Below are 23,043 nucleotides of genomic sequence, written 5' to 3'. Positions count from 1 at the left end.
CAGGTATGAGCATATCTAGGTATGAAAACCTAAAATAGCCATTGCAAAGAACTGTTTACACGTTCACAGTCTCGGATCCCTTTACAGTGGCTGATATTTTAAAATCTAATGCTGTAGTTTCTACAAAGATTAAACGTTTGAAACAGCTGCTTTTTGCCCTGGGAAATTTTGCTGAATAGGTGTGAAGAGCAATTTTGACAGAGAGATTAATTTTGTATTTGATCCTCCTGGTGAAAACCACGTACTCTCAGCAGGGGTCTTGCTCAAACCACGATGACAATTTTAAGATGAGATTATGCACATGAGATTGCATAGGAGGCACAAGGCAAAGTAACTAAATTGCTACACTGCTTCATGATTTATTACTGAATTCTAGCAAGAGACAAGCAATCCGTATCTTGCAAACTCTTGCCAAAATCTTCTTAAATCTGCAGCCCAAATTCTGTGCAAGCTCACAGTTCAGTGCTGAGCTGAAGTTCTCATGTGCTATTGTGAGAGAACTGCAAATCTCAGAGTGCCTAAGAATGTGGCACCAGGAGACTTAGGAATGGGTGTTTGCCATCTGAAAGGACTGAGCTGGATTTGGCAGGGATATTTTTGACTGATCCTACATAATCTTACTTACACCCTCCTTGCACAGCCATTCCCATTAATATCAATTATTTGTTGGCCTGGATCAGAAGGTGATGACATTTGGAACGATTTGCAACGGGATAAAGGCTTTCTAGAATGTTTCAACCACTGCAGAAGGCTTGAGTCCACTTTTAAGGTTGCTTTATGTGCTGCAGCTTTTCTGAGGAAGCTTGAAACTAACACTGATGCCAGAGTTAAATACAAAGACAGAATATAGGAGATACAGAGGCTAAAGCCCCTGCTAAATCTGTCTGGTAACACACAACATGAATTTCAGGCTACTTTAGGCACGTAACTCAGAGAGGGATTTAGATGACTGAAAGTTATGTGTCTGAAGTCCCTTACAAGCAGACCAAATGAGGCAAACATAATGCAGAGCCTCACAACATGTCTATGCAGACCTCCCCACAGACACAATGAAAGAACAGACTCAGCCTTAGTGACATACAAGGCTTTTAGATTTTAGTAAAGGCAGTGAGGTTTTTTTATTTTTTGAAAGCATCTTGGAACCAAATGACTGGTCAGACATTTACCCACTCCCACTGCGTAAATGCAAGAAAAAAGTTCAGTGGCTTCAGTGAGAAAGTGATCAGATCCACAATGAGCCAAATCCAGTCTTCAGTTTCACATAAGCAAGCCATTCACTTTGGTGGAGTTATACTGCACAGAATTTGCATCTGAGTATGCTGCAATGTAAATCACCTTGACTGCAATGACATATGTCATCTTGGTCCTTTGCTTTTATGCAAACACTCATTCATTCTTTTTTTAACCCCACTTTAATCCTCCACACTTTTCTGCACACCAGTCAAAATAGGTTTTCCAGAAATGAATAAGTGAGAAGACTGGTGCTTGGTCTACTTAATGTACTCAAGTTGCTGATTGAATCCACAGCTTGCTAATGGAACCATGTTACATGGTTTCCAAATCTCAAATATTCTGCTTTTTGTGTTTTACAGGAAGAAGAGGAGGAAAACAAGGAAAAAACAGAAAGGTCAATATTATATGAATTGAAAAGCAGACACTTCTGTTGGAACTGTGTATGTGGTTTATTACATTAATTCAGCACTAAACACCAAAGCCAAAAATGAATTAGTTTCGTCCTGATTAGGTGATGTCAGTACCCTCCAGGGAACATGAAACTAATTCACTCAGCTAATTTGTATCAGGGAAACAGTTTTTCTAGCAGAGAAAACCTGGTTTCCAAATATAGAAAGCGATACCTGATTAATAAGCTCAACAATTTTGCACATAAAATGTTTTCAAGCTCTAGGCAAAAGAGAAATACAATGCTGTTAAATGACTTTCCCCAGACCAGACAAAGCCAATTCAGCCTTGTTAGGTTAGCATACCTGCAGAGCTTCATGGATATTGCCATTATAATCAATTATCTCTGTTGCACCTTGATCACCCTTCTGTCCAGGTGGTCCCTGTAATACATTTCCCATTAGAATTTTGAGACAACTGATGAAGACTATTTTAGGCTCTTAACTACTGACACATGCTTTGACTTGATTGTGGGGTGTTAGAATCTAAATGTACTCGCAATATACTACTACAAAACACAGAATTTGAAGGAAAACCTTTTTTTAAATAAAGATAAATAAGCAAGTCAGTACAAAGTGACTTGTGCTGCAGTGGAAAAGGAAATACATTAAAACCTCTGAGGGGAGACATTTAAGGATGTTCCTACACTCTAGTTCTCTATTGGCAGTGAACAATGCCAGAACACCTGGCTTGTAACACCCTGCCCACAAAGTGTGGATTGCAGACTGCTCCAAATAGTGGCAAGTGGTGTTAGTCATATTAATGTCCAGTTAGCTGCCATGTTCCAACAGTGTCAAGTGACCAACTTCATCTGGAGCTCTAACTAGAATTACTGCTACAATTTCAGTTCACACAGACTGAATCTAAGGGCACAAAACAAAGAGCTGAGATGAGAAGTAGACTTACCCGTGGACCTGCAGATCCTGTGTCACCTCTCTCACCTGTATCACCCTATATAAAAATGATACATGAAGAAAACAGATATGCCATTTGACAATACATCACATAGTTCTTCCCTTTCAAATATGTTTTCTTACATGAATGGTTTACAGGGCATCTCATCCTAAACAGAATGTGAATCTTATTTAATGAAAGGAAAAAGTCCTTCAAAATCTGTGTACTGGTAGAATCAAGCATGACGCATTTGGTTCTGTGTGAATATTAGAGTATTGCATTGGTCTGCAACAAAAAATTGCAAAGAACCAAAGGAATGGGCAGATTATTTGTGCAACATTCCTATTCTTAATGACACTACTATCAAAAGCTTGAAGAGAATACTAGAGAAATGAAATTACTCAGTCTGAAACCAGTTAAAAACTTCTTCAAATGTGTTTCAAAATATATAAACTTTTCTTTCTGTGATCATGCCTCCACTAACATTTTGAACTTCCCTGGTCTGAGTCACTGCCTCCCCTACAAACACAACTCTACTCTCAGATTTAGAGGTTCTTGATGCCCTTTCTGTGACAGGCTTAAGATCATTACCAGCTTACACACAGCTTTTTTTATTCCTGGCTATTAGTAATATGCTTCAAATAATGGAGGGAATTTCAAACATGTATGCATTCATATCCCAGCAGCCACAATTCATTCCACAGTCACTTTCATAGCAATGTCTTATATTTAAATTTTAATATTACTCAAAATTAATATAGGTAAGAACTGCAAATTTTGCTCCTGTTGACATCTAAAGAACTTTGGTAGAAGTCAGAAGAAGAATTATTAATTCACCATTGGTAACAGAACAGAAAACTTTCTGGTAATAGAAACCACAAAACTTTCATAGAGCTGATGAAGGCATATGGAGAGCAGGCTGGTGGCAGGGCATAATCAAGGTTGTGCCATCTGCCTTTCCCTTCAGTGCTGCTTTGGCAGAAGCTAGTGAAATTGGAACTGTTAAAAAATGAAGTTCCCCACCACTAGACTGACTTCTGTGGGCCAGAATTTCATGACAGGTATGCAGGTAAAATGAAAATCACATATCCTTTTTTGATAAAAAGGGAATTAAAGGGGGTATATTTATAATTTTGGTGTGTGTTGGAAGTGCCCAGGAACTGTAGTCAAATGAGAGGCGGATTTACTTTTCTGCTCTCACTCTGATACCTTAATTCCCTCATCAGTTCCCTTGCCTTCCAACAGTTCCTTCTGGTGGGAATGAATGAGGTTAAATGGCACTTGTTTAATCACATCTTTAAGCACTTAAGGCCCCTCTTCAAGGAGTTTACAAGTACTGCAAACAGTATCACACCAGCCTACACTGTCCTGTCACCCTGATTCTGACAGCAGACCTGTCAATAACCACCTACACAAGGACATTTTCATCCCTCATACCACATGCAGGAATCCAGTGGGGACAGTATTTGCACAGCAGATTAAGTAATAGAAAACCCATACATTTTATCTCTCCATATATGTGAACCAACTATATTTATAGAAAAATAAATGGGTGGAAAGATATAATCGAAAGCATCTTTTTAAAACAGGTAAAACAGCAACACAATCAACAACTCTTGCCTTTGTCAGACTTCTGACCATCATATCTCAGCCTGCAGTACTTGGAATGCCTCTGATTCCTAGCTCATCAGAGTTTGGCTCCACAAAATTATTGCAAACCAAATAACAGCACAGTCAAGCACTGGGTCTTGGCATGTGGGAGGACTAACACACATCAGTTACACAGAGAGAAACCAAGTTGCATGAGGAGAACAGCAGCAGAGTGGAATGGATGTTATAACAGAAAAAGGATTAGAATCACAGTGTTCAAAACCCATGTGACATAACTAAACTTTTTATCTAAAATTGAAGGTCAGAAGGTTTCACTTATAAAGAACACTGCAGACTGTTACAGGTTCTTTTAAAGAGAAATGTTACAAATAACTGATTTAAAAAATGTTAATCAGTCCCCTAAAGACAGTTTCTTTACCACTAACCTTTGACCCTTTGGGGCCTCTAGATCCAGGTTCACCTGTTTTCCCCTGTTTGAAGGAAGATAGGAGAAAAATGGTAGAGAAATGGGAGTGCAGAGAAAAAGAAATTAGTAATCACTAACTACAGTTTGGAACAGCAGAAATACCTTATATTTATATTACCAAGATAATGAACTTTTAAGGCATTTATTATTTTAACAGCACCCAGATCAATAAATTCTTTAACACTAGAGTGCCATGGTCACAGATTGCACCCTTCCAAAGGAAAAGTAGTATTGGCATTAGTAAAGATAGGCATCATTATCACTGGTTTTCAGGAATGAGCTATGTCATTCCATTACTCCTGAGAAATGATAGCCAAGAGATAGAGAAGATAGTTAAATATTCTAACAGAAGGAGAATAAAATAAAGTGTTATCACAACATTTCTTCCTAACAGTTCAGGTGAATACGAACCAACTGGCCAAGGATCACAAAATTAACCTTATTGTCTTCAAAATCCATCAGGAAAGAAAAACTTGACAGTACCAACACCAGGGGAAATATTAAGACAATGCTAAAAGTAGTTAGACTGATCTCTTTCTTAGAGAGTTAGAAAACAGCATGCAAAATGGATTTTCTCTGCATTCAATTGCTACAGTGGTCAAAGAGTTCAAACTTCAATGCTGAAAGTTAGGGACCCAGAGGTCAGTACTTCATCTGGAATGAATTAGGCCAATTCCATGACAGTGTATGTAGGTAGTGTCTTTACTTTGCAGACCAAATAAAAGTCCATTCAGACTGCAGTTCACAGCTGTGAACACAAAACTGCCATTGTCTTCTGGACTGAAGGAGAGCATTTGACAGCATTTTCATTTAAAAGTTCACTCACCAAGTTTTGTTCTACTTTTCAGCAGGCAAAGATGTGTTCATAGGTGCAAAACTAACAAAACATTTCCAATGTAAAAATCAGACTGACCTTTGGTCCAGGGATTCCAGGTTCCCCTCGCTCACCCTTCCCAACAGGGCCTGCCTCTCCTCTGTCACCCTATTGAAACAGACACAGGTATATCACAAAATACTGGGCAGCCTTTAGCACACCACCAACTCAGCAGGATCAAAGAAACCAAGCAAACAGCAGAAACAGTGGTTTAGTCTATCTGTATTTTCAGAATCTGGTGTGTAGTATCAAAATTCTGCTTCCTGCACAAAGTTTCAAGTGATCTTCCTAAAAAACCTCATGTTTATGAAAATATAGTTTCTTCAATCATGCCTATTTTGCCTCTTGAACAACTAGATTTGGGGATTCTAACACGAAAAAAGATGACATTAATTCAAGTCATGATGTAACATCTGCCTTCACATTTTTTGAGAGCACCTACATGAATATCTATATATCTATCTCATAGCACTGGTGCATGACTTTTCACATTGTTTCCAGTAGTAGCCTCAGTCTCTCCTGCTTGCTGAGGAAAGCTGAGTTTGACATCAGCTCCAGGGGCTTCACACCAGAGCATTGGCCCATTACCCTTACCTTTGTTCCTGGCAGCCCTGGCAACCCAGGTTCTCCTTGTGGACCAATGAAACCTGGTTCCCCCTTTAAAAACACAATATGAGAGGGTTACTTATTCAGCAGTACACAAGTACAATAACACAAGTTTATTTTGGGTGGTATTTTCCCCTGTACAGCTTACAGCTCTCCAGCTGTGATGCAAGTTACACAGAAGTACTTTTTGCCATGGGTTACTTTCATCAGCACAAATTCCTGCAGCAAGCCCCTACACAGCAGATGAGATGCAAATGAAGCAGAAGGTGTCAAACGTGGGGTTTATGAGGTTAAGGAATGTTAATGCACAACATGGTCTGTAATGTAACACATCAAACTATTATCCAAGCAAGTCTGAAGGCAGGAGGAGAGAGCTGAGTGTTCCTAAATTTAGAAGGGACAGTTCATTTGAGTGATGAGTTTTGAGGTGGTTTCCTGCTTCAGCATGTGAATAGATGGGCAGGGATGCCGTGTGACAAAGCAGTGACAAATGGAGATGGCGCTGTTGTGATGTGTTGTGTCTGCTTTCTAGTCAGAAACTTGCAGTACCAGGGTACTTTCCCATCTCATTCTGACAGTAGAATACTTCAGTTCTCTGCACCCAGACAATTTCTTGGTCTGTAAACAGCTGGGAATGAGCCACACCTCTCCTCGTTCCCCCTCTGTTCTGCCTCCCTTCCTTCTCATTCAATTGTACAAAGAGGACAGAAGAATAGCAAGAATCAAGCAGAGTTGCAGCAGAAGCAGCACTGAGCAGAAGAGTAAGGCCATATTTTATTACCTATCTCCATGTCTAAAGAGAGACAATGCAAGATTAATAAGCCATATGCTTTTCTTCAAAAAATCCCCTGAATAAGCTTTCCTGCTTGTTAATCTTGCATTTTTTTCAGATATATTTGAACCAAGAAGATACATCCACCAACTCTTTTAAATTTTAAAATCAGTTATGCAACCCAATTAATATTTATTTAATTAATCTTTTTGCAATATCCCTGAACCTAATGACTAAAAATTACCCATCAAATGCCTCTTAAAATAGCTAAAAGACAGATCGATCATAATACTGTAGTGATATCATTACTGACAATATACAGAGACTGTGCATTTGAGTAGTTGAATAATATTTCTCTTATCTCTTTCCCTCCTTAGAAATACAGGTATGCTGCACATGGAGAGCAAATTAGAGAGTATTCTTGCACATTCATCTGTGCTCTCATCAGCAATCCATCATTAACAGTTCAAAGCCAAAGAAATCTTCCCTGTGGTTATATCAAGGATGACAGCAAGCTCCCAGGGACCCCCATTTAGCTTATAAAAAAATACAAGCAGTAATGAGCTTTCTCACATGAAGTTCCAACTGGCTGTGATTCAAAATATGGTAAAGAAATAAACTGAGACAAACATGTCACAGAGAAGCAAGTGGGGTCTTCTTTTTAGCTCTTGTAAGAAAAAAGAGTTTAGAAGTCTTTATATTAGTACACACCAGCAAGAGTAACATAAGGTTGTCACTGCAGATGGAAGCACTTTAATTTAAGTAAATGAAGAACAATGCAGCTCCAATCATTTATTTTAGAATGAGATGGTCCTCAACAGCCCCATGTTGTTTTAATACTGAATTTGCCCGAGCTAATTTTTTGGCCAGCTTATTATGACTTCAGGCAGAAAAAAAAAATGCAGTGACTACATGATTTTTTTCAGTGGTAAGGCTTAGAAGTGTCACTCAAAGGCTGATGCAGTTTTCGAGTCAAATTCTTTTCTTTGCTCAGGACTATACCAGTTGCACACTAAAAGAAAACTCCTGGCCAAAGTCCAAGAAGCTGCCCCACCTTCCCCCAAAATCTCTAAAGAGAGAAGAAAAAGATGCTTTGCAAAAGCTAGTGGAATTGATAATGGTATAAGTTGGCAGCTTAATTAGCATAAGTAGAATACAGGTCTTACATGGCATAGAGCTTTAAAATGTTTTGAAATGTGGAGTGGAAGAAGTGGTGTGTCAGCAGAGAGCAGGAACTGACAGGGTGAGCAGCAGCTCTGCTGGGAAAGATGCAGGAGTTACAGTGGATGCCAAGCTGAATGTGATCCAACGGGGTATTCTTATCACACATGAAACAAACCGCAGTAGTTAAAACCTGGCTACATAAAGAAAAACATGCAATTCTCCCTCTATCCAGTGCTAGAGAGGATAAGTAGATTAAAAAACAGATCTGATTTGCCATCTGAACTAAGCTTCTAAGTAAAAAGACAACATGTTTGAATGGTTTGAAACTAAGCCATGTCTCCTCTAATATTTCAAATCTCTTGAGTGTAACTACAGCATAAGGCATTAAGTAAAAATGTTAATGTTCATTGGGTATACTTCTGCATCCTGCCATAATATTGATGACTTTGTGCTTTATGCTATCTTTTATGCCACTCAGATAGCAAAAACCCAACCAAACAAAAAAGGAATCTATCAAAATTGGCACTACCAGTGAAATGTGAAATGTAAAGAAAACAGTTTCCTCTCAGTAAGGCATGCTGGTGTCCCAGTTATGCAAAGGCAAGGGAAAGATCTTTATGATTAGTCCATGACACAAAAAAGATTCCAGAGCTGTACAGGAATGTGGTTAGAAAATTAAGACTTATAGGCTTTAGCTTTTTTTTGTAAATATATGACATATTTGATTTAGCTAGCACACAGCAGCAGGAAAGCAAGGGTAAAGGCTGGCTTGGGAGGGCACTGTGGTTTGACAACACTGCAGCTCTGGTGTTCACTGAAGCACCTCCTGTTCATAAGTCTCTTCCTGAAATGAACTCAGAATTTGTTCTAGCTGCCGTGAAAGGCTGAGAGGAACGCAAGGGATCAGAGTCACCAAGACTTGTAATACTTTTCCAAACATCTCACTACAACTTGTCATAATAAAATCAAGGTTTTATCCAGTTAGAATGTGCAGCAATCTTCTTTGCCTGCTAAAGCTGGGACAGGAAACAGAAAATCTGTAATACTGTAATCTGAAGTACAGTTTGGCAGCTGTATAGCAAGTCATCAGCTCTGTCACATATTTTAGTTTTTAGTTTAACCCTTTCGTATAGTTATGAAATCACTGCTTGGAAACTATCACATTGCACAAGATGTCAACAAGGCATATTTCAGCATTCAAACTTCATCCACTGTTAGATTTGGAGCAATTTGTATTAATCACAACACGGGAAACTTGGTTAAAAAAGAAAACAAACAACAAGCTTGTGAATTTCTTCCAGTCTACAGAAGTGATGTGTTATGATATTAAGAATAATTTTTAATGTCTTTATGTGTTAATATTTTAAGAGACTACCCCCATGCATGCTCATTTTCATTCTCAAATATGTGCTGACTGTGGAAATACTCAATGTGGTTAGATAACAAATTAAATACTACCATTTACAAACATTGCTAATGTTAATTTTCACCTCTTATAACAGTCTGAAACAGAAAAATGCCCTACAATGCTGTAAACCTCGTGCAATGTGAGCAGAATCAGAATTTAATATTAAAAAGCCACCTTGTTATTTATTTCATAGGATAGTCAGATTTTTATGAGAGTTATTATCTAGACAATTAGAACTGGTTTTCATGATGATCAAAGCTTTCATGGGCTGAAGCAGAGGCTAGCTTTCATACTAGAGGTTAACCCTAAGAACCACTTTAGTTCACTCTCACTGTCAGCTTTAGGTTTTACAGAACCCACAATGCCTAAAACTTGGACTTTTGCTTAAAAAAGGTACAGCAGTGGAAATTACATTTTCACTGCTGGTTTCTGTTTTAAACATCACTAATTTGGCAAATGTTTATTAACAATGTAGTTCTAATACCATATTTGGTCAGAATTAGCCTCCATTGCACAGCTGGGACACACATCACCATCATTACTTGAAACCCTGTTCTCACAAACACACCTATTCCTCTCCCAGTGCCTGAAATACAAAGCTTTATGCTGATGCAAGCAATCAGCAGAGAACAGCAGTCGTTGGGTACACCGTTTTCCCACAGAAGTTTCTTCCTCCTTTAATCACTCTCCTAATGACTATACAACACATTTTCACATCCAGATCAATGAATCACTGAAAAATAAACCCGTGCTGCAGGAAGACATCCAAACCACAACCTTCCTATAACAATGAAATAAATTCTCTTCCATTTCTGAAATTACCATCCCACTTGTAAGTGCCATTGTTACCTTACTATATTCCAGTTACATCAGATTATTACAATATTTTCTCTATGCTACAGAAATGTGACTAAACCAACCCTTAGACCATGAATTTGAAAGGAGAATGTAATTTCAAGCCTTATTCTTATCTAGTGCAATGCACTAGAACTAGCCAGAGAAATTGAAATGTCTAGCTCTGACCTTTATTACATTGTTCACCAGTCCTGAAAGACTTTGTTCAGTGTTGGTCCCACTGCCAGCACCATGAAGTTCTGTGCCTCCTGGGCTGACTGGCAGGTCCTGCCACAAGGCAGGACACACACAAACATCTCTCCCTGGCATTTTCTTGGAAATCCAAATGTACCAAGGTCAAGGCTCCTGTGTGCACACCTCTGAGTTGGCAAACCACACCAAAGCATCCTGAATTTCTGTGGAGGACTCCAGAAAGGGGGATGTATCCCTCCTTTTCCATTAACAGAAAACCTAGCGGTGTGGGATGGACCATGCTTGAACACATGGCTTTGGACAGGCTTGGAGATTCCAAACTCTTCTCTGCAAGTCTAGTGGACCTCCAAAATTCTTGTCTAGCACGGGCGAGCATGCAAATTCTTCAAGAGTCACAGAATTTGGGAGACCCCAAAGTTCCTTTCTGATGAGGACTGATGTGGAAGAGTCCTCCTTGTGATAACATCAAGAGATCAGTGATTGTCTCCAGTTTTACCCTGGCTCATTGATGAACATATTTAAAACAAAAACAGTATGATGCCCTTTCCTTGCCAAACACTACCAAAAAAATCCTGCAATGATGGGAGCTACAGAAGAGCTATCAAAAAAGACCGCAAACCCAGATGCATGACAATTTGAAGAACAGCTATGAAGCTGTAATAAATTGGATTTTGTTCATGGGTACGTGTGTTTATTTTCCATAAGCTGCCATCTGCTGTCCTAAAATACTTTATTTTTGAGGTTGCTATCTAACCAGAACACTGCAACTCCTCCACTCTGGAGAGGAGTGAGGGCCAAATTCTCAGGATCCTGTAGCACAGCAATCCATGGTGGTCTGTGGAGCTGCACTTGCTCATGCCCTCCCTGTGTGCAACACTTAGCTCCAGTGAAGCCATTTCTCAGAAACTCAGCTGGCCTTAGACTATACAAGTCAGAGAGTACTTTGTCACTGTGAAGGGCATTAGGGGGACTTATATATATAGCCTGACGTCCATGGGAATTTTCCTCTCAGGATGCCTACAGTATTCAGCTCCTAAGAAGGAAATGAACAAGGTACAAGGAAATCTGATAAAAAAAAGTAACCCTAACCCGATTTCATAAGGTCTTTCTTAAGGATTTTCATATCACTTTAGAATTGGCTCCAGAAATTGCCAGTTAAAACAGGTTGTCTGGCTCACTCATCACATTTGAAACAATATCTTTACTCCCTAATCGTTCTCTAAACTTAGAAAAACAATTGTGGTTTAGAATTTCCAAAAGTGTATTTAGACTTTATGATTCATTTGGAGTTAGGGAAGTAAAACCTGGCTAAACAACCTGGCTGAAACCCTGAGGTTTTACAACAAGCCTCACTTTGTATGACATATATTGCTTTTTAGTGAGCCTAATTTTCTTCTTGCTTTTAAGTCCTGTCTCCCTAGAAAGTATGTTGCTTTGGGAGAGTGCTATCAGAGCCAGTAATGATTCTGATTAATTCTGCCTTCATTAATCATATAAGGGACTTCTTGCTTTAAGGCTAATTATAATCCAAGTCAGCATGGTAACTATTTTTAAGGATAGAATAAAAACACTTGTTGCAATGAGCACCTAATTTTTAATTATTTTCTATGACCAAACTGCTAAATGATGGAGAGTCTGGCCCCAAATTGTTTCTGTTAAAAAAGACTTACATGACAAATCGAAGGAATTTTCTTGGTTTTCTGAAAGCTAAGCAGCTTTATTGCATGCCTTATTTATGACATTATAAAAATTTGTATTTGAGAAATAATTTCAGATTACTGATGTCAAGTCTTCTTTGTGGATGACAAAATACTTGATTTCTGAATACGGTAGGGTGTTGGATTCTGACTCCATTAAACTGTTTCCAAAATTTTTGATTGGCACTTTCTTTTGTACAACGAAAACTTAAGCTATGTTATAAAACATATGCTGTGAAGCAGTTCTTATAAACTCAGTCTTCCAACTATTAATACCTTTAGAGGAAACAACATTCTGTGTTTCAGTTCCTTATGTTTTAGTTTCTCCCAGAACAGAAAATAAGAGATTTGGAGGATATAGTTTGGGAGAAATCAAAAAGAACTCGAAGAATTTATCTAGATCTTACACCCCTGACACACGCAAGCCGTCCAATATTAATGATGATTTTGTTTTCTGGCCTTGATCCTCAAAATCAGTTCCTGAAAATTCAATGTCTACCCTATGCAATTGATTACTGCCATAATATATGGAGAGCAGACAGCTAGGAATCAACAAATAAAGTGTAATATACAGATATATGTTTGTATACCTACTACCATTATGGAAAGAAAATACTCAACTGCACAGTTGTGTAATGTATTTTACCTGCCAATGCACAGAGACACTTCTGAAACCCAGCCCACCAAAGGTGGGTACTAAGTCCCATTTTTTAGATCAGTTCCCATTTACATCCAGAAATTTCCCTGCAGAGAGGGGAAGAGAGAGAGAGAAGTAGAGAGAGAGACAGTGACACCCTGCAGGTTTACTGTTAACGCTATCAAGGGATAAAAACAGGAAGAAGAGTGGAAATACAGAAAAGGAAAAATGCATACGGAAAAATAGAAAAAGAACAGCCTTCCTAAGAACTCCTGGGAGAAAAGGAGAATTTACCAAACTTTCCTGTAGGCAGTAAAGGGCATTGACTCCAAACCAAAATGCTTAGACCTACCATTCACTTCAGATTTCCTTTGATTTTGCTGCCAGATGGTAAGAGCAGCACTTAAACACATAAGCTTCAACAACAGTTGCTCTCTTTTCTACAAGAGTTTAAATAGGAGACTAACTTCTATGCATTCAGCTGGAAAATTCTCTCTCATTTCCTCTGAAATTTCTCTTTTCTAACAGAACTAACTGGGTGAAAGTAGTATAAAGTCTTTTAGACCTTAAAAAAATACATTCTGTGGAGCAGAGAGTTGTTTAGTCTTTAGAAGATAAGATCTCTGAGTAGGTATATATAAATAAGAAATTTAGATACAGAAAAAATTAGAACCTCTTTTGCTTTCAACAAAAGAAAAATAAAAGGATATAAAATTGATTCAAATTCCCCTATCTTTATCCAGGTTTTTCTGAAACCTTGCTCAGGCACAGTCCCAGGAAAGTCAATCCAAAAATAACTGTACAGAAAGATGCAAGACACTGCATACTGGCAAGTCTATTGAATCAGCCACTTCCACTGAATTTCAAAACACAGAAAACTTTCCATACTTCCCAAAAGCAGAAGGGCTAAGCAGCCTTTTTCCTCTCATATCAAACCACTCAAAGGTTCAGTTTTCTTGAAAATGATAAAACAAAAATTTGTATGTGCTCATAAGCCTTGGTTCAGTATTTGTTTTAACATCTGAAGGACAAATGCCATAGAAATACCATAGAAAATCTAGATCCTGCAAAAGGTGCTGTTACTGAGAAGAGGCTTATGTTTTGTGAAGGCTTCTCACTGCAGTGAGGAATTGAGGACTGTACAGGCCAAATTCCAGAAAATGCAATGCAACAGATTTGAGAGGTCTGACATTACAGTGAATGAGAACATGCATGATTTCCATCACAGTAAGCAAGTGCTGCTTTGTAAGTATCTTCCTGCAAAAGCTATGAGGTAAAACAGATATATGAAGTTTGTGTTTCACAGACAGGCTTCTGTGTCTGCTTGGCATCAGTTGGGGGATAGTAGAGTGATGAGTTAATATTCTGAGTTTAGGTGGAACACATTCAGGGCTCATTAAGTTTCCAGCCATTCCTAAACAGCAACAGGTGCTTGAGAAATGTTTCTCCAGCATGTCATAGACAGCCTCTACACTGTCTTGGAAATAACTGAGTGCACTTGTGTTTCCTCCATGGCACCAGCTGACAAAGGAGGAGAGAACGAAAAGGAACAGGAAACACTCCCAAAACATCCGCATGTGCCTGGTGAATGGGTCTAGAAAAGTAAGTAATAAAATACCCTGAATTCAGATGGGATACTTGCATGTCTGTCCAATGTTGCCACTCATTCAGACTGCAGTATCACATTCAGCCAAGTCCTTACAGGCTCTCAGGAACCTTGATTAATTAACTGAAATGGCATTATAAGAAGCTGAAAGTTTCTCAGTGATTAGTGTTCCGTAATCCTTTATGTATGTTGAAGTACAGAGGACTGAATGTCTTGGGAAGCTTGTTCAGACATGGGAAGAAAGATGAGTTGTAGCTGGAGAGACTGCCTGGCACAGCATTTGTGTTAGCACAGGTTGGTTTAGCTTTTGTGAAGAGTGCTGTGCATGTGCACAATTACCTAAAACATTTCATAATACAGCCTGCCACTGTAGGGAAACATGCACAAGGAAGCAATTTTAAGTTCAACTAGCAGATTTAAGGAAAACAGGACTTAGTATTTAACATTTAAGAACTACATCCAGGAAATTTCAATGTGCAGAATAAATCTGTATCTTGATCTTTTCCTTACCTCTCACAAAGTTTGGAAAAAGCCTGAAAAATCTCTGCCAACAGCTACTGGGCTGGCACACAAATGCATGAGAACAGTATAATCTGTTTGTTAGGAAAAATTTTCCTTATGGAAACTTAAATTTTGTAACAAGTTCTTAGATGTTGCAATGACACAATGAGAGGTTTCTGCTAGGTCTTTGATGTTATACCACTACTACTTATCACTGGTAAGATAGAGTAGCAAAGACATATCTTGGAGAGTTTTATAAAGTCCACATGGGAACAGAACCCAAAATCCCAGAAAAAAAAAATTGTAACAAACAACAAGGATCACTCCAGAAGGAAGAAAAAAAAAAAAGGAAGTCACTGCTCCAAGGAAGATTCCTCTTGGTTTTGTACAAGATGACAGCACCAACTGATTCCAAGCCCAGACAAATGAGTTTCCCCCACACTCAAGTTTCTCATCCTGTCACTTATTTCCAAGTAGCTTTTGATCAATACCAGATCACTGGAAATTTGCTTCTCTATGAGATAACAATGTTGTTGTTTTTGGAAATCCACGTAATGATTTATGCACCATGGTGCTGCATAAATCTTTGCTAAAAGGGAGGATGAGAAAAGGGGGGAAACTCCCACTTTACCTTTGCTGATGAGTGCCCATATTCCTAACTCCAGCCATTCTGCTACCACTTCTCATGCCACAGACAGTCTCAGGGACTCAGAAGAATCTAGGGTTTATTTTCACTACAGATTGCTTAATAAAAGAGAGCTTACAAATGCCTTGAAATGAACAGCAACCATCCTGCAAGTCTGATGTGATCAGATATGCTTTGCTCTGTCCTGTGCATGTTCTGCTTCCTTGTCACCATCCAGGTTTCAGGACAATGCAGAATTGCACTGGATTGAATTTCTTCACTGAAACACCACCAATCTCCCTCTGGACTGGATTTTAAACAGGAGAAAGTATTTTCCTAAATTATTAATATTTGACCAAATTATTCCATTTTGCTCTGCAAGCAACTGTACTGTTTTTCCACTGTATCCACTGAATTTGGAAACAAATTTTCACTGGGCAAAACTCCCACACTTAATTCGTTTTTCACTTCACATTTTATCTTTCAGGTGATTCTGGAAGCTGCACTTCTGAGCCATTCTTACTACCAACAAATAATTTTCCCAGAGCAGCCACTCAGATGTAGACTTTTTTTTTATTTACTGGCTATGTGCATGGACATGTGGTGTGCATGAACATGGGAACCCCAAAGCCCAGCCACAGCTCCAGTTGCTTTTGGCAGGTGTCCCTGGGATGAGTGCCTCAGGCAAGTGCCCCAGTGACCTCCATCTCAGCTACCTCTTTGCTCACTTGTAAAGTAAACAGAATAGGGATTGCTGCCAAAGGCACTAATAAAAATAGCTCAATCACACAAGACTTCTCCTGCATGATCTTCACTACTCAGTACAGAGTTTGTTCTTGCAGAAAATGAACAACCTCCACAGGAACTATATTTTAAGCTGCTACAACACACAAAATTTAATATGCGCATTCAATTTTTCCCCATAGTTCACTAGTAACACAGAAGGGACATTATGCTTCAATACTGTGGCAATTCACAGGTCCCTTGAGAAAATCACTGCAAATGTTACATTCCATGAGATAAATCCTGAATCCTACCACAATGGACAAGAGTTTGGCCTCTGAATTATCCTCCTCGTTAGGGGGAAATCCTATAAACTTTCTCCCTGAGACATACACAGGGCCATGATGGCATGGAAAGAAAAAGTTTCCAAGAGATTTTGTTTTCAAAGGACAGTCTTTGACACAAAGGAAAAGTGGTCATTATGATCTGCACTCAGGTTATGTGAATTTGCTCACTCTGTGCAGAATTACACAGTTACAGCTCAAGCTGAGCAAGTGTCTGCAGATCCTAATGCAACCACTTATGCTTGAACTAAACCAAGTATGTGTCTTTTGTATCAACTTACCTAAAGATTCCAGACAAACTGGAAGCCAGGGGCTAAACCAGGTATTGTGTCAGGGACTGTAGCTAATACTGAACAGAATATTATTAAAACATTTTGACTTGTCAGTGGAAATCACTGCTGTGTAATGGAGCACAGAGTATTTTTGTCAACAGAGCCAGGTCTGCACTGCCTGTGTATAATTAATGCAGTTCTCTGCCTGGAGGTTTGGTTAATTCAGGAGAACATTGCTACTGGAAAGCACACATAGAAGTGGAAACCAACTAAAACTTTGATGATGATTTTTTTTCCTTTTCCATTAAAGAAATGGAAAGTTTTTTAAAAGAAATAACTAGAATGTTCTGCCTCACATTTTAATGCATGATATACTGTTTGCCTACTCACAGACACTTAACCAATTTTTCACATGAGAACTTGCTGTAAAAAATCCCAGTTTAATCCCAGAGACACAGAAAAGGATATAACACAATACAGTAAGTCCATTTGAGCCACATTCTTGCACTTCCCCCCCTCTTTCTGGTATTCCCACCCAGTACAAAAGGTACTACAGTATTTACCTTTATTCCAGGGAGTCCAGGAAGCCCAGGAAGGCCTGGTTCACCCTACATAGGAAAATTACATAACATTACAGACATTATCCAGTAAGGGGCACTATCCATTGAACAGCCCTGTAAATTCTGCAGGAAGATAAAAGAGCATGAATGCTAGTCAGCTCCAGCAAGATTGTTTTTTTCAAAATGAGTGACTTAAATGTACAATTAGTAAGAGTCATGTTAAGGACTTAGGTATCTTCTGGGAACCTTCAATGTGAAGATGACACACAGGGCTGAAAATCCATGTCAGGAAAGCCAAATAGGAATTCACATTAGACTTCAGCAAAAGAGAAGAAAACAAGCAGCACTAGTTCATTTTACTGCCATTTAAGTTACATACTCATGACAGATGTTTAATTCTGTTCCATTTTCAACTCTGAGCTGGATACTGCGCTGTGTGACTCCCTGATTTACCTGCAAATCCATTCAGAAGAGCTTGGATTAAATTGCACCATTCAATCAGGACTGCCTAATTATAACTGGGCCATCAGTTTTATAGAGCTATCCACAGCATCATTTCAGAGCTTGTTCTTTATCTGTGAACATACACAGTGTCATGAAGGATAGTGGGAATGTAACCTTTTACTGCTTTACCCAGAAAAACCTTGATTATTTAAAATTGCAATGGAAAGACCTATAGAACTCTATTTGCAAGGTAATTTTGTAACAAGCATTGAAAACTGAATGCATTAATTTTGGAAATGGTCTAAGACAAGAATGACAACATTGTCACAAATGGTCATTTTGAGCTATCAGCTAAATGAAAAGATGTTGTCTAGGGAAATAAAGATGGTGAACAGAACCAAAAAAAAAAGCAATAACATGTGAATAAAACACTATTTTAAAAGCTAGGGATTTTATTATAACACAGAGATGGATCCTAACCAGCACCTTGGATCTAAATATTCCCTGAACTTTCTGGAAGCTCAGGTTTGAACTCTGAAGCCAACTTTTACCTTTGTAATGAACTGAACTATATTCCAGATTTTTTTACACTCATGAGCTTTACAGAAATCCAGACTTCAACTCTGTGGTTTGGGCTGATCCCTCCAGGTTGTGCTATTAAAATATTTTGTGAGCCTGGGTGCACACACCCATACACCCATGCACACTCGTGCATACACACACAAACATAAACACACCTACACAGAATGCAGGTGTCCATCCAACTGCACTGCCCACACACACTTCTTTGTGGCAGAGATATTACACAGACTTGGAACACTCAAAATAAAATTACACCACTCTGCCACAAAATGAAAAACACAATAGATGGGCTGCAAATCACTTCACCAAATGAAACGATTTTAAAGTGGTATAGAAGGATCTGATAAAAGCTTCTTCATCTGTTTTAGTTTCTCCAAAGTTCTAACTGTTCAAATTGCCTACAAGCACAGAAAAGATTCCAGTCTCAAAATATTAACTATAAAATCAGATGAAAGAATAAAGACTAGGATGCTATTTTCGATAGACACTTTTTGGAATGGTGACTATCGCTTTCTAAAGCAGAAAATGGGTTACCATTCTTGCAAAAGAATAATGCTCCACTGCACTAACAAAATTTTACCTCCAAACCCCTACTCTGTCTTTCCACTTTTTGCATGAGCAGCCATACATACAGCACTATGACCATCAACTTTACCCATCTAATTGTGGAAGCACTAAATTTTGCTTGCAAGCACAGTACTGGAATATTTATATTGATATTATATTAGTGTTGCTGCAGTAGGTTACCCTTTAGCCTTGGGACAGAGTTAACCCCCACACACTCACACATAAGCAGAAAGGATCCACCAAAGCCAGTTCAGAGCCACAGTAATCTAAAACAAATAAAATGCCCCTAAAAATAAATCAGCATAAACATAATTAAATTAATCATTATTTCTTAATTACAGCTAGCATTATAGATGAATGCAGAGTATTTACTTTTTTGGACCCGTCCTAATATAAAAATTGTGAGTATGATTTATGAGAAGAATGACTTTTAGAGACACCAAGGCTGTATACTAACTCTATTACATAATGGCAGAGCAGGTCATTCTGTCACCCCAGCACACAACATGGCCCAAACAGTCTTGTCAGACTGCTGAAATATTGTCACATTTCATTTCATGCAAATAATGTTTGGGTGGGCAGCTGAACACATTTTTGTCCTTAGAAGACGAATAAGGGACAACTAGAAGAGGATAAAAGGGAAAATATAAGAAAGAAAAGAAGACAGAGAAAGGAAATATGAATGGAACACAGAGAGGGAGAAAAGCATTGAGATGATGTAGATGGCAGAGGCATGCCTCCAACTGGAAAAAGAGCCTCCCACAACCTCTGGTGGTGTGGAAAAATCCCTGCTGAGCAGGGGTGCAGGGCAGCAGACATGGGGCACCTGGATGGAGGAGGCACACTGACTGGGCATGTTACGGGAGCTGATGGCTGGGGCTGGGACAGGAGCTGTGACACACTAGGAAATCATGGGGTGAATGGAAGGGAGACACTAAGCCCCCCTCTGGTGCCAAAAAGAAGGTGAGACTATAGAAAGTGTGAAATGCATACCTCTCACTCATCCATGTTGCTTGAATTAGATCAAATCTGAGTGCCTGAGAACCAGGAGCCTGCTGATAAATCACTGCTAGTTTTGCCTCCACAGCAGCCACTTAATGAGAGGCTGAATCTCCACAGGCACTTAAGTGCATTTTCTAGTTTATTAGCCAAGCAAAGCACACACAGCAGAATGCACACACTGGATGATTCTGTGGATTAGATAGCTTTTAACTACTTTGATTACCTTTCCTAATTAAAACTGCACTTTACTAAGGAACTGCATTTGCAACCATAATAGTCTTATTTAGTCTCTGATGAGAGTTCTAATTTCTTAAATAAAAATACTTTATTTCTTATTTATTTCTTATTTATATGTGGCTTGGGGTTTTGCTTAGTCACCAAAGTACCTTGAGTATTGAAAATGGTTGTCTTTCCATCCACAATATAGAATTTTAGTTATTGACTGTCTGTCTGGAATATCTCAACTGGCAGAAGGATTCTGTTCGACTCTGGCAGCAGTGTGCAGCGGAAAATTTTCAATGTTTTAAGAGGCAAGAACAGTGCCAATGGCTCCAGAGGGAAACTAAATGTTGCAATGCACAAATCCAGCTCTCTCATTGTCTCTTTGCTCTCCCTGCAGGACCTGCCCCCTAGTCTCAGGAAAGGCAGCTGAAGGCACAGCATTTGCTGTGTTTGCTGTACTGTGCATTCAAAGAGCACATTCCCCAGCCTCACAGGGCCTCGTGCAGCACAGCTATTGTAACTCCTGCAGGACCTTTCCTTGCAGAAGCAGCCTCAGCCACACAGCACCCAGGGGAATTTCTTACACTGGAAGGAAGAACAGAGCAGCACTACCTGGTCTGTGTCCTTCCAAACACACTGTGCCACTGATGGTTTGATTCCCCTCACAGGTGTATTGAAAGGGATTCTAAACAATATTTATTTCCTTCCTGATGAGATCCAACAGTGTACCACAGTTTGAAGATTAACAGTCAAACATGCAGGGTTAGCTCGTGATGACCCAAGGAGCAGAGCCATTCTTTGTTAGTCTCACTAGTTGCAAAGGGGTAAGCTTTCAATGCAAGAAGTATGCTGGGGCTAGAAAGGAAGGTGGGTTAGTCAAAATTGCTCCTTATGTTAATTAGTATCATAATTCCTGTGCCTTTTAAAAATACAAAATAAACATAGACCAAATGTGTACAGCCTTGGGCTGCTAAATTGTACTGCCTCAGACTCATCCCAGGTAAGTGCACTGGTAACACAGATGTCACATCATTTAACACAAATCCAGCAGAGAAGGAAAACCGAACATTTCCAAGCAGTACCTTCTGTCCAGGCCGCCCAGATTCACCAGGTTCACCCTAAAAGAAAACAGATGAAAGACATGAGATCTAATAAATTAGTTAAAGCTGTGGAAAACTGTAACATTAATGATACCCAAAATGTCTGTGACACTGTGAAGTGACATGGACCAACCACCCCTCTTCTCCCTGCACAAGTTCTTTAGAACTCCATTACCTTAATTCCAGCCGCAGAAGAGCCAGGGTCACCCTGATACAAAATCCACAAGAAATAATCACTCTTACTACATAAACTATTTTCCAGGAAACACATAAATCATGTAAGAGTACAACAACATTATAGAGCAAAATAACTGCATAGCAAGATTGACTGTTTTCTGTGCTACTACATAGGCATCTAACTAATTAATTACATCAGTGTGATTCAGAAAAGGAGCAGTGTTGTTTTCAAGACCATGTAGAGAGAGATTTAGCTTCACTCACCCAAACACCTATTATAGTTAACTTTAAATTTCACAACTAATAATGTAGATCTAATGATTGCAGATGTTGTACAAATGTACTTCACACGGACAGAATATGGGACATACTTTGTCATCTCTAAATTGCTGACCTACATTAAAAATAATTCACTGTTATTTACAAAGAATATGAGTGACCATTTGACCTAATTTTATAGATGGCAAGTGTCAGGACTCAACTGACAACATTTTTTGTGCTAATGATGATTTACATTGAAAAAAAACCCCATTGACCTATGAGTTTATCTCCATCAGGACAGGTCATAGTTTTATTTCCTCAACACTCCAGGGTATTTAAATGGATAAATTAATGCCTGAAGGGCTATACTTTACATGATGACACTGTGGTAATTTACATATTCAGGAAAGGTCTCTGTTCTGAAAGGACATTTAGCACTCAAAAAGATTTGCCTATATTTTGCTGGGTTGACTGGATTTCATAGGCACTGAGATGCACAGGACAGAGGATCAGTTGTTTTTTGTTTTTTTCGTGAACAATATGCCAAAGAAAAAAAGAGAAAAAACCTACTGAAGAGTTTGCTAGTTAGGCTATATACTACTGAAAATGACTAGCGTGCTTCTATTTGAAAAACTGCTTAATTATTTATGATGCAGAATAAATGTACAATGTTCACTGAAAGCAGCAAGTTCTACATAGCAGAAACTTCAAGCTCTGAGAGCTCTGAGCAGCCTGCCAGTGATTTACATAGGTAAGACAGAAGGAGAGATAAATAAGCAGGGTATAAGCTCGTTTGGACATGGCATCTTTTTGGTATGGTCTTATAAAATTAAATAGTACGGGTTAACATGCTCACTGGCCTCTGAAGAATAGGAATACACAGTTACTGCAGCTTGCTCTTGAATGAAGGAAACACAAAAATCAGTATTATGATATTGATACATGCATAGAAACCTGAGCTGCCTCATTTTAATAGATATGCATGAGTGACACTGTTAATATCCCTTACAAGCATGTACAACTAAAAGCCTCAAGCCTTTTGTAGTTATAAATGGCCAAATCAACTATTAAGACACATTAAATGGTTAAATATTTCATAGGGCAATGATGGATATGGAGAAGATAAGACACAAAATATTTATAATCCACCTTCATGCAAGAATAAAAATTAGATCAAAGAAAAAGTTATGGTACAGTATGT

The 23,043-nt window shown here is 38.8% G+C and overlaps 1 protein-coding gene across 6 annotated transcripts in view; it reads right to left on the bottom strand.

Moving 5' to 3' along the window:
• Nucleotides 1-23,043, bottom strand: part of COL25A1 (collagen type XXV alpha 1 chain) — a 295,698-nt gene that overhangs the window by 31,084 nt on the left and 241,571 nt on the right. For all 6 annotated transcript variants that reach the window (XM_074541049.1, XM_074541043.1, XM_074541046.1 and 3 more), the window contains 8 exons: nt 21,580-21,612; nt 21,387-21,422; nt 17,491-17,535; nt 6,120-6,182; nt 5,565-5,633; nt 4,611-4,655; nt 2,587-2,631; nt 1,986-2,063 (listed from right to left, as the gene is read on the bottom strand). In XM_074541049.1, coding sequence (XP_074397150.1) covers nt 1,986-2,063; nt 2,587-2,631; nt 4,611-4,655; nt 5,565-5,633; nt 6,120-6,182; nt 17,491-17,535; nt 21,387-21,422; nt 21,580-21,612 — 414 coding nt within the window. The remainder of the gene's footprint in view (nt 1-1,985; nt 2,064-2,586; nt 2,632-4,610; nt 4,656-5,564; nt 5,634-6,119; nt 6,183-17,490; nt 17,536-21,386; nt 21,423-21,579; nt 21,613-23,043) is intronic.

This window comes from Zonotrichia albicollis, chromosome 5 (assembly GCF_047830755.1).
Source record: "Zonotrichia albicollis isolate bZonAlb1 chromosome 5, bZonAlb1.hap1, whole genome shotgun sequence".
Classification (NCBI taxonomy): domain Eukaryota; kingdom Metazoa; phylum Chordata; class Aves; order Passeriformes; family Passerellidae; genus Zonotrichia; species Zonotrichia albicollis.
The sequence above is the reverse complement of the archived record's forward strand: the minus strand, read 5'-3'. Positions and strand labels throughout refer to the sequence as shown.